Here is a 12,348-nt window from a genome sequence, read left to right as displayed (position 1 = left end):
TTTTTTTTTTTGGTCAGGCATAAGCCAGTGGATAGAAACTTCAGGCTGGGATGATTTTGTCTTTACCAAACCCTAGAGCAGTGTTCTTCCTTTTTTTTTTTTTTTTTTCCTGATTGAAAACTTCTACCAGTAAAAAAGTTTCGGACCAAACATCCTCAATATCTGCATATTTATTGATTGATAAATTTTGTACATGCATGACCATACTAATGTATCTGTACTTCTATAAAACTCATCCAAATGGTCATCTAAAGGGATAATGTGAAAATGAATAGAAATAGAAGTTATATTTTCTTCCTTCACCCCAATGGATTGTCTCATAACTAGCACACTGGCCGAAGGACTCACCACTTGCTCTGGAAGGCTTGGTGGGAACAAGATTCTCCAGTGTCAGGTCACTGAGTATGTAGGGGCCCACACTGGCTCACTCCCTCCCATTAATCCTATTAAAAGTAACTGGCTTATAAAAAGAAACGAAATTGTGCTATTTGTAATGAGGTGGATAGACCTAGAGTCTGTCATACAGAGTGAAGTAAGTCAGAAAGAGAAAGACAAATACCGTATGCTAACACATATATATGGAATTTAAGAAAAAAAAATGTCATGAAGAACCTAGGGGTAAGACAGGAATAAAGACACAGACCTACTAGAGCATGGACTTGAGGATATGGGGAGGGGGAAGGGTAAGCTGTGACAAAGTGAGAGAGTGGCATGGACATATATACACTACCAAACGTAAAATAGATAGCTAGTGGGAAGCAGCCGCATAGCACAGGGAGATCAGCTCAGTGCTTTGTGACCACCTAGAGGGGTGGGATAGGGAGGGTGGGAGGGAGGGAGATGCAAGAGGGTAGAGATATGGGAACATATGTATATGTATAACTGATTCACTTTGTTATAAAGCAGAAACTAACACACCATTGTAAAGCAATTATACTCCAATAAAGATGTAAAAAAGAATAAGTAACTGGCTTGAAACTTTTCAGAAAAAATTAGAATTCAGTGGTAGAATGATGATTTAAAAGACTTTATTTCCAGCGGAACCAGCTTTTTATGGTCATGCTAAATGCTGTATTTCATTCCAAATGAAAAGAACAAGACTGCCGATTATACTGTAGGATAAAGAGAAAGGCAATAAAGCTGCAGTATATTCTTAAAGCGTGTAAAACATGGTACGGTCAGGAAAAGGAGGGTTTTATCTTGCAAAGTCATAAACACTGAACAAATTAATGTTCCACTCCAGGAAATCAGCAGTCATCAACACGGCCCTTTGCAAACTCTTTAAGATTTGTGATAATAACAAGTACTGCAGTGGCACTCAGTGTGATTCTCCACTCTGGCATTTCCCATTACTGTAGCCTAAGGAGGAAGGGGAAAAGACGACAGATATAGCTAGATAGATAGGTGGGCAAAACTGAAAACTGTTAAATAAAATGGACTCTAGCCAGCTGAATTAAATAGATGCTTGCTATATTTGCATATTCTCCTTTTCAGCTGATATGTTCACTCTGAAAGCTTAGGTTTGCACTAAGTATTCTATACTCTCTCCCAACCTGCCCCTCATCACCTCTACCCCTACTCTCTTCATTCAGAATAAATCCAGCCTGTGCCCACAAGGTTGCTGACTCTTTTGATTAAAGGGGACAAATGCAGCCCTTCACTCTACAAATAAAGCACGGGTCATCAGATACCTCTGGCATTAAACCCCATGGATGTGCTCTGAGGACATTTCTCTGGTTGAACTGTTAGAAAGTTTCTGGGGCCCTTTCAGTTCTCACCTTGGTAAATGCTTTGGCCACACAGCATGTGGCTTCTGAGGTGATGTTCTTTGGGACCAACATTGTCTTCTTGGACCTCGCTGGAGTGGGGTATGCTCTGGAGAAGCAGCAGCCCATGCATTGATAGATTGGGGCACCCAACTTGGAGAAGTATTTGTTTTCCTTTAGCTTGCATTCTGGGCAGCCTATCACCAGAAAAAAAGAAAGAAAAAAAAAAAAAGGCAAAGAGTAAAATAATCCAAAAATAATTTTAAAAGAAACTATACATTTTTCCTCATTATGGGACAGCAAATATTCTTTTTATCTATTGGAAATCAAAAGAAATTGAATGAATAAATAAATATTGGGTTGACCCAAAAGTTCATCGGGTTCTTCTGTAATATGGAAAACCCGGACGAACTTTTCGGCCAAACCAATACTTTTGGGCTGTATGTTCATCTTCAGACACAATATCTATTTGTACCGACTACAGTTATTTTCATGGGAAAACGATTTTTGCAGATATGCATGGGAAATCTCAGTAGCAGTAGTTTCTCTTTCTTTAAGTATGACTTCTCAATTCCAGTGCTGATAGTATGTCTATAGGGAATGCAAAATTTCACAGATGAAAACACCATGCTCATCCGAAAGAAGGATTTTGCCCAGAGGCAAAACATTTTCCCATTTAGAATCTGCTATTGTTTTTGCCCCATAGCAACTCCAAATACTGACAAAGAAAAGCATGTGTCAAAATTAAGAAAGCATGGTGAGTGGCACAGCCTGATATGAGATCAGGCATCTGCACTTGGGAACAGGGGTTAAAATATTATCACTTGTCTAGAGAAAAACCATCACCAATAGTAGCTCACAATTTCATAGCAGATGGAATTATATCAGCTACTATATGAGATTTTTCAGAAAGTACAGCAAAACAAATTTACTGCATAAAATGGTTTTGTTTTCTCACTTGTTAACTGATTTGAAAATTCATCTTCAAAGGCAATGTTAAAATCCTCCCAAATCTTCTGGGAGACATGTAAAAAACAGAAAAAAAGTCAACTAGCTAGACTGAATAAGGAACACTTTCTGCTTGTAAAACTCAGATAAAGAATAATCAGGAATCTATTTCAGATGGAAATGTACAGGCTGCTATTTAAATGGACATGTAAGATATTTTCACTGTACATTTTTGGAACCTAGTTTAATTTTATGTTCACAGTCTAAAAGTGCCTAGATAGATATCCAACAGCAAAGATTTATCACATTTGAAAAGGAGGTAGAAATGTAATTAATGGAGTTATTGATGTACATCTAGAAATGTGTGCTTTCGTGTTACTGCAAACCCAAGTTTGGTCACACACCCTGCATTGTAAACTCTCCATCAGGAAAGGAATAGAGAATTTGCAGAAACACAGACAATGTGGCCAGAATGACAGCTGCATATTTTCTGTAGTAATCCATGGCTCTTCTGCAAAACAGACATGGGAAAAAAGTTACTATAAAATTGGCTTAACAGGCATAACAACAACCAGTAATTTTAATAGTAATAGTAATAGTCATCAGTGTCTTGACCCCTCTGCTTACAGCTCCCAATACACTCTAAAGCCATGTATAAAAAAAGCAATTTCTCTTTTGGAAAGAGGTAGAGAATTGACTCTTCCTACTTCTCACATCAACCAGTAGAATCAGGTATAATGATAACAACAAGAAGTTCTCTTTTTAAAATCTTAACATCCTGTTAAGAAGCTTTAATGTCCTTATTTATGAAACATGAAATTTCAACTAGATAATATCTAAGGATATCTATATGAGTGGGTGGATGGATGGATACATAGACAGACAGATAGATAGATAGATAAGCTTATATATGATATATAAAATATACAAGCATTTGAGCCCATCCTTCCCATCTCTACATTCCCAGGTGGGAAAACAGAAAGAAAGGATAATATCTCTCCTGCTTTTTATTCACTGTCGATAGCTGGGCTTTAAGGCTAGTTATCAGTGTGCAAAGTAAATGCTACCCCAGCAATGTGGCAAGAATAGACAGCAGGTAGTATCAATCAAAGTTCTCCTAAATCCACTTCCTGACTTATTTATACCTGTAGATACAGCTTTACCTAAGCATTCTGAGTACATGAAATCAGGTTATGCAAGGTCAGCTGAGTGATTGACCATTTATCCAGGCATTGACCTCACCGCATTTAAGAACTGGGTTTTATCCCTACATGTTCTAGAAAAATCTCATGTAAGATAAAAGGGACAAAAAATTTTTAATAGATCTTTATTAGAGTATAATTGCTTCACAATACTGTTAGTTTCTGTTGTACACCAAAGTGAATCAGCCATATGCATACATATGTCTCCATATCCCCTCCCTCTTGAGCCTCCCTCCCACCTTCCCTATCCCACCCCTCTAGGTGATCGCAAAGCACCGAGCTGATCTCCCTGTGCTATGCTGCTGCTTCCCACTAGCTAACTATTTTACATTCAGTAGTGTATACATGTCAATGCTACTCTCACTTTGCCCCAGCTTCCCCCTCCCACCCCGTGTCCTCAAGTCCATTCTCTATGTCTACATCTTTATTCCTGCCCTGCAACTAGGTTCATCAGTACCATTTGGTTTTTTTTAGATTCCATATATATGCGTTAACATACGTTATTTGTTTTTCTCTTTCTGACTTCACTCTGTATGACAGACTCTAGGTCCATCCACCTCACTACAAATAACTCAATTTCATTTCTTTTTATGGCTGAGTAATATTCCATTGTATATATGTGAAAGGGACAGATTTTTATCCCTATTTTTAAACTGCTTATGTTCAAACCATGAAAGATAACAGAGACAGAGAATTAATTACCAATGAGAAGACAATTCAGAACATTTAAAGAATTAACACCAATTTTACAGAGTCACTTTCATAAAATAGAAGAGAAGGGAACAGTTCCCAACTCAGTTTATGAGGCCAGGATTACCCTGACACCAAAACTAGACAAATACAGAACACAAAAAAGAAAACAAGAGACTGGTATATCTCATGAAATTAGATGCAAAAATCCAAAACAAAATAATAGCAAATTGAACCCCGTAATGTATAAGAAGAATTATTCAACACAACCAATTGAAAATAATTCACAGTATTCAAAGCTGTTTCAATATTTGAAAATCACTTAATTGTAATCCACTATATCAAAAGAATAAAGAAAAATCATGTGATTATATTAATCAACACAGGAAAGCATCCAGTACTCTTTCATGATAAAAACTCTCATCAAACAAGAACCAAAAGGGTTTTCTCAACTTGATAAAGAGCATTTACAAAAACCTACAGATAACATCACACTTAATGGTGAAAAACCAAGTGCTTTCAGATCAGGAACATGGCAAGGATGTCCACTCTCACACTCTTATTCAATATAGTGCTGGACATTCTGGCCAGCACAATATGGCAAGAAAAAGAAATTAAGGCACACAAATTTAAAATGAAGAAGTAAAACTATCCCTATTTATAGATGATATGATCATCTACATTTAAAAAAAAAAGCAAAACAGGGAACCTACAAAAAATGTTCTGGAACTAATTAGTGAGCTCAGCAAGATTGCATGACAAAAACAACACATAAAAATCAACTACATTTCTATATACTAAAAACAATAATGTGGAAACAAATTAAAAACACAATACTATTTATAATCGCTCCAAAGAAAATAAAATACTTACGTATAAATCTAACAAAATATGGACAGGACTTGTACACTGAAAATTACAAAATACTGATGAAGTAAATTAAAGACCTAAATAAACAGAGAGACATATCATGTGCATGGATTGGAAGACTCAACATGGTAAAGATGTCAATTCTCTCCAAATTGATTTCTATGTTTAATGAAATACCTATCAAAATCCTAGCACAGCTTTTGTAGACACAGAGAAGTTTACGACTAGGATCTAGAATAGCTAAAAGAATTTTAGAAACAAAGTGGGAGGAACCAGTCTTCCCAGTGTTGTCTTATTCTATAACTACAGTAATAAAACAGCATGATATTAGCAGAGGGATACACAGACCAATGGGACAGAATAGAGAACCAAAAAATATGCCCAGCTGGCTTTTGACAAAGATGCCAAAGCAATTTAACAGAGGATTTCGACTTTTTCAATAATGGCTGCTGTAACAATTGGACATCCATAGGCAAAACAAATACAAAAACAGAACAAAACGAACATATAAACAAACACCTTAATGTAAATCTCATATCTTATATGAAAATTAATTCAAAATGGATCATCGACTTAACTGTAAAATGTGAAACTATAAAATTTTTAGGAAAAAATTGGGAAGGGTGGGCAGGGGCTAGGTGAATAGTTTTTAGAGTTGACAATGAAATACATAAAAGGAAAAAATGATAAATTAGACCTCATCCAAATTATGGGTTAATCCTCAAAGAGGATGAAAATACAAGATACGGACTTAGAGAAAATGTTTGCAAGCCATATGTCTAACAGAGGACTAGTATCTGGAATATATAAAGAACTCTCAAAACTCAATTTAAAAAATCCAGTTGAAAAATGGGCATTGCACTGGAGAAGATATATAGATGGCAAGTAAGCACATTTAATGTATTCTACATCAACCATTAGGGACATGCAAATTAAAACCACAATGAGGTATTATATACCTATCAGCTAGCTAACATAAAAATAACACCAAATGGATGCAGAGAAACAGGATAATTCAGACGTTTCTGGTGGAAATATGAAATGGTACAGCCCTCTGGAAAATAGTTTGGAAGTTTCTTATAAAACTGAACATGTAGTTACCATATAACCCAGCAGTTGTACTTGGGCATTTATCTCAGAGAAATGAAAACTATGTTCAAATAAAACATATATAATGGGTCATAGCATCTTTATTTATAATAGCCCCAAACTGGAAATCGTCCAAATGCCCAACAGCAGAGGAATGGTTGGCTCTGCAAACAATGGTACTTCCAATACCAGATTATATACTATGTAACAAGAAATAGGAACATGTTATTGATACACATGCAACTTGGATGGATCTCAAGGGTATCCTGCTGAGTGAAGGTTGCATTCTGTGTGATTCCATTTATATAACGCTCTTGAATTGATAAAATTATAGAGATGCTACATTAGCAGTTTCAAGGAGTTAGTATGTGGGGAGGAAGTTGAGAGGAGTAAGTAAATGTGGCTATACAAAGATAGAACCGGGAGCCTTGTGGTGATGGAACAGTTCTTTATCTTGATTGTGATAGTGTCACAATCTAACATGGGATGAAATTGCACAGAAACACACACATACACACAATACTAGTGAAATCCAAATAAACTCTGTGGGTTGTACCAATGTCAATTTCCTGGTTTTCTCCTTGTACTATAGTTTTGGAAGGTATTATCATTGAGGGAACTAGCTAAAGGATACTCAGGACTTCTCTGTACATTTTTTGGGCCGGGGGGGGGCGCAACTTCCTCTAAATCTATAATTTATCAAAACCAAAATTTCTTTTAAAAAAATTTCAGAATGAGATTTATAATTCCATGTGATTCAAAACCTGTGGTTATTTTTCATGTAGACTGACATGGTAAGACCATGTTTTTGCTAGATGTTTGTATCAACCCATGTATCTTGTAAGAATAATTTGTCAGACAGTAGAACCAACAGTTTATAATACAGAAAACAGACTGTTTACGTGTAGGTAAGGCTAAAACATATGTACGTCATTATTTCTACCTGATTTATATACTTATACACAAGTAATTATGGGTTTTATTTATCTTCACCCATAATTAACACTGAATAAATATTGTCCTAAGTCAGTGGCTCTCAAAGTGAGATCTGGGGACCCTAAACACTTTTAGTGGGTCTGTGAGGTCAAAATTATTTTCATAATAATACTAAGATGCTGTTTGGATTTTTCACTCTCATCCCCTCATGAGTGTTCAGAGAAATTTTCTAGAGGCTACATGACATGTGATATTGCAACAGATTGAATAAAGAAGCACCTGAGAATGTAGCTGTGTTCTATTAGCCCAGTACTTTTTAAATTTTCGAAAAGAGGGAATTCCCTGGTGGTCCAGTGGTTGGGACTTGACGCTTTCACTGCCATGACCTCAGGTTCAGTCCCCGGTTGGGGGACTGAAGATCCCCACAAGCCTCAGGATGTGGCCAAAAAAAAAAAAAAAAAAATTGCAAAAAGGTAAAACAATGCCACTCTTCTCACTGACTTTTTTTGTTTTGGAAATTGTCATTTTTTATAAATATATAAAATAAGATGTACACTTTCTGCTTTATTTGTGTTCACATGTGATGGGTTTTAAATTGTTGTTTTTAAAGGAATAAATATTTCTGGGAATTCCCTGGCAGTCCAGTGCTTGGTGCTTTCACTGCTGAGGGCCTGGGTTCAATCCCTGGTCAGGGAAATAAGATCCCACAAGCCATGTGGCCAAAAAAAAAAAAACAATAAATATTTTAAAACTTTTTCCAACATAATTTCTATATCAGTAACTATTGATAAATATAAATTCATTAAAAATATTCTTTGAGCTCTTCGATAATCTTTAAGATCATAAACAGATTCTAAGAGCTGAAATTTGAGAACCACTTCTTAAGTGATATACAAAGCCACAAGGAAAATTTCAGAATTGAAACTGGTTTCCTTTTTAAATTAGTATCATTTTTGTGCTTTGATATTGCAGCTCATATATTATGAAAATTCAGCATTATGCAGTGAACAATTATATCAGAATTAATTCAGAGAGAAGCATTTATAACAAGATTGCAGAAAGTGAGAGCATGAAACGGATGCATATTTTAGGATTTGCTTTATGATAAAGTGAAGAGAAGATTGAAAAAGCAGAACCAAAGTCACCATTCCTTTAGCTTTCAATAACAGAAACGGCTTTGTCTTTATTTTAAAAAGAGATGAGATTAACCAAGCAGAAAGGGATTAACCCTCAAATTCTAGGTGTTTCCGAAAACATTTTAATAAATGTTTTCATCAGCCTAATCACCCTTAGGCCTTTCTGTTTTGGAATATGGAAGAAAAACATTAAGACCCAGGGCAGGAACAATAATTATGTTCAGCTGGGATTTATGCTATTTTGCAAAACATGCTCAATCTAAATCAGATGTACTAATCTCAGCCTCTTGGTATTCCGAGTGAGAACACTGCAGGCATCACAGACTCTATATATCCAGCCCTACAGTGCGCCTCCAACACCCACTCAACACACCCTCACCTCCTGCCACCTGCCCCATCAGAATAAAATGAGGCCAAGAAAATGTGTGTATTCTCGACTTGACCTGTAAGGCCTCTCTCCCCCTTCTCAGCCATCCACCTGAGTTTTTTAAGGAGCTGCCCAGCCACCAGCTTCATTGTGAAGGTTTCATCCAAGCCCAAAGAGAGAATAAATAACTCTCCACTGCATTTATCCATCACTTTGCTTATAATTCTTAGATGAAGTTCCACAGTCTGTCCTGAACTCTAGCTAGTTATATACCTGTTTGTCTTTCCATCCATGTAAAGCTTCTTAAGAGTAGAAACTGTGCCCCTCTAACCCACCCCCATCCTAGCACAAGGTCTTGCACAGAGTAGATGCAGTTGTGTTGCATCGGGACTTTAGAACAGTAACAGTATCAATCAAAAGTTGCTTATGTAGAGCTGTCATTCATACTGAGAAACAAGATAACTCTTGAATGACAACTTAGAATAAGTGTTTAATAAAATAAAATATTTTCAGATAATAAATTCATTAGAGATGACATATTCTCACTTAGCTATAGAATTTGTAGCTGGCTAATACATAAATGTCTAAGTGTTAAATATGCCACAGGTAAGAGCCATTTTATGCTAAGATATAAAAGTCATAAGAATTCAAGAGAAAACATTAATAGAAAGCATATATAAGAGCTTCAGTGTTTCAACTGGGTATCTGTTACTTTATATCAAACTAGGTATGTGGGCAAATTTATGTTCTTAATATAATAAGACTCTGTAAGGGAAAGATAGCATTCTTAAAAGTATTAAAGAATATTATTGCCATGATTTACTATTATTTTTTTTATTTTTCATAGAAGTATAGTTGATTTACAATGTTAAACTTACTATTATTTAATATGTTTGCGTATTATTTATTGTGATTATATACATTAATATATAATTCATGTATTAAATGATTTATATAATAGGTAAATAGCAGTGTACCATACACACACACATATGGACATCAGTATATATCTATATATCTCTCTCTCTACATATCTTGACACACCAAGTACCATACACATACACACCAGCCCCATCTATCAAACAGGGTACAAAGATAGACACTACGTTTTGATGTGGGAGTGGCAAAGTCATACTGCAGAATGAATTTAGACTGAGATTTTTTTTCTGGCCCGTTTTGAAAAGTACACCTGCCATAGCAGTGAAAACTTCGGGACAATGAACAATAAGGGGGCTTCTCTTTGCAGCTCCTCTGTTCTGTTTTTATCACAGAAAAAAAGTGTTTATAAGGTAAGGTGCCAGGACTGAGAAATCTATCATCCCAGCCTGTCAATCCTATTACTGAAAGGCTTCAAGGCAAATTAAATATACATACACACACATATATGTATGTATGTATATATGTGTACATGCATGTATGTACACAAATATACATATATGTACATATACATATATATATATATAAGATTGTTCCAAGAAGACAAGTGTTTGGTACAATGTGACATCCTGGTCTTCATTCACCTGCAAAGATGCTGCCATTGCTCCCCCACTGCCGAAGAGTAAGGTTTTCGATTTTTCTAATTGTGTTGGTAGATGGGGTGACTCACCCATACTCTCCACACCAGGAAGCCCAACTGACTCATAGCACATTTTTGAGATGACTGGCTAGGGTAGAGGCATAATTCTTTGTTAACAAAACAGATTAAATCTAACTGATTTCTAGAGAGTTAACCTAAGGTTTCACTTCATTAGCCCCATCTAGCCCAGCCCCAAACTACCAATAAGAAGAAAAGTAGGCAGCCTTCAGTGAAGGATCACTAATGAAAAGGACCCTTGAAAGCAAAGACTTTAATCCCCAGCACACTGCCTGGCATGAGATAGGTATGTAAGAATTGTTTGTTAAACAGAGGAGAGGCCTGTAAGTTTTAGCATCTTGCCTGGTCCAGCGAATAGCAATAGTTCAGCCTGGATGAGAGATACGAAGGTGGAGCATCGCAAGGATAAGTGGACGTTCAGCACCCTTCATCCTTCATCCCACCACCTCCCATGGAGCCAGTCCCCGAACAGGCTCACCTCCACGTCCCACCGAGTGACCACTGATGTCTCCTGCTGGACGAATTTAAAGAGTCTGGGATCAGTGATCAGGAAACTCAACTTGGAGTAGCCTTGGCTACTAGTTTTCTTTCTTCATGTCCTCTAGTTGCAGCAAGTGGGTTTTTACCCTGTTCTTGTAACATATTCTGAATCCCAGGTCGAGCAGTGAATGTCTTCTGTGATCCCATACTCCAGCCCCCAAGCTCAGTAATCCAACAAGTTCTCAGTTCTTCGAAGTAGACATTCAAATATTGCTCCTAGGCACTAGAGTGACCTTGAGACCCAGTATCGCATTCACTGATCGTCGAAGGATGGCTGAGAGAGAAACGGTTAATACTCCCATGATCTGTCTCATCCCCTCATTCATTCTTTGATACAGATAATTAATGCTTTCTCTATTTTATGAAAAGATGAGTTTTGGATGATTTGACAGTTCAACATTGTAAAGTGCAAAATTTAAGGTCCAAATTGAACATTTGAAAGATTTAAAGACTTTGAATAAGTACCTGCTACGTGCCAGGCACTGTGCCAAGTATGGGTGACACAAATATGAATAAGTTTCCTGCTCTCTGACCCAGATACAAAGGCAAATGACTGTGAGTGAGAGCAATGAATGCTGTAGTAAAAGCATTCGTAGATGTTGAAACATTTGATAGGCTGGGGACAGGAAAATGGAGAGGTGAAAAACTAATGAGAATAAAGAACACGTATTTCATGGGGAAGAGAAGCACGACGGTAGTAAATATATGTTTTACTGTTTTAACATTTGTACAGGAGCTTTGTGTATTCAGCAGTCCTCATAACTTCCCCAGCCTAATCACAGGGGTTGCAAATAGTGTATCCCCAAAGTGTCCAGAGGAAAATAAGTGATGTCACACAGTTCAGCAGCTGTATTTGGGGTGGGATTTCTGTTTATCAATTACTTAACAGTATTTTTTGGCTTCGCAAAATTCTAAAAGGGAGCCGACTTAATTTTCCAGATGAAATGAAGAGAAAGAGGGAAAAAAGGGGGTCTTAGAGGCAAAAGACATATAAAGTACAACTTGTACAGGTATACTTTGCAAAAAAACAAACAAACAAAAAACCCCAGGGGTTTCCATAAAAACAGACAGAACAAAAGATGACCTATAAATATTTATTTTTTAAAAAGAAAAGGAGCAGGCAGTATTTAGAAGGAAATTGAAGTGCTCATAGGATTATAAAAATTTCAATTCCTTTATGACGATTCTTGTAACAATCATATTTTGAGAA

General features: G+C 36.5%; 1 protein-coding gene across 1 annotated transcript; it reads right to left on the bottom strand.

Annotated features, from left to right (window-relative positions):
• Nucleotides 1–1,108: 1,108 nt before the first annotated feature.
• Nucleotides 1,109–3,218, bottom strand: CGA (glycoprotein hormones, alpha polypeptide). The gene is made up of 3 exons (XM_060030613.1): nucleotides 3,119–3,218; nucleotides 1,779–1,963; nucleotides 1,109–1,359 (listed from the first exon to the last, which is right to left on the bottom strand). The coding sequence occupies exons 1-3, from the start codon at nucleotides 3,216–3,218 to the stop codon at nucleotides 1,282–1,284; spliced, it is 363 nt and encodes a 120-aa protein (XP_059886596.1). The 3' UTR covers nucleotides 1,109–1,281.
• Between the last annotated feature and the right edge of the window lie 9,130 nt (nucleotides 3,219–12,348).

This window comes from Delphinus delphis, chromosome 14 (genome assembly GCF_949987515.2).
Source record: "Delphinus delphis chromosome 14, mDelDel1.2, whole genome shotgun sequence".
NCBI lineage: Eukaryota > Metazoa > Chordata > Mammalia > Artiodactyla > Delphinidae > Delphinus > Delphinus delphis.
Note: the sequence above shows the minus strand (reverse complement) of the source record. Positions and strands in the feature narration are given on the sequence as shown.

Bases quoted from the DNA above. Each gene is read 5' to 3' on its own strand.
- CGA (XM_060030613.1), bottom strand. From the start codon at position 3,218: ATGGATTACTACAGAAAATATGCAGCTGTCATTCTGGCCACATTGTCT. The intron at 1,964-3,118 runs GTGTGTGACCAA...TTCTGGTGATAG, and splicing joins TGGAGAGTTTACAATGCAGG to GCTGCCCAGAATGCAAGCTA. The intron at 1,360-1,778 runs GTGAGAACTGAA...CTTCCTCCTTAG, and splicing joins TGGCCAAAGCATTTACCAAG to GCTACAGTAATGGGAAATGC.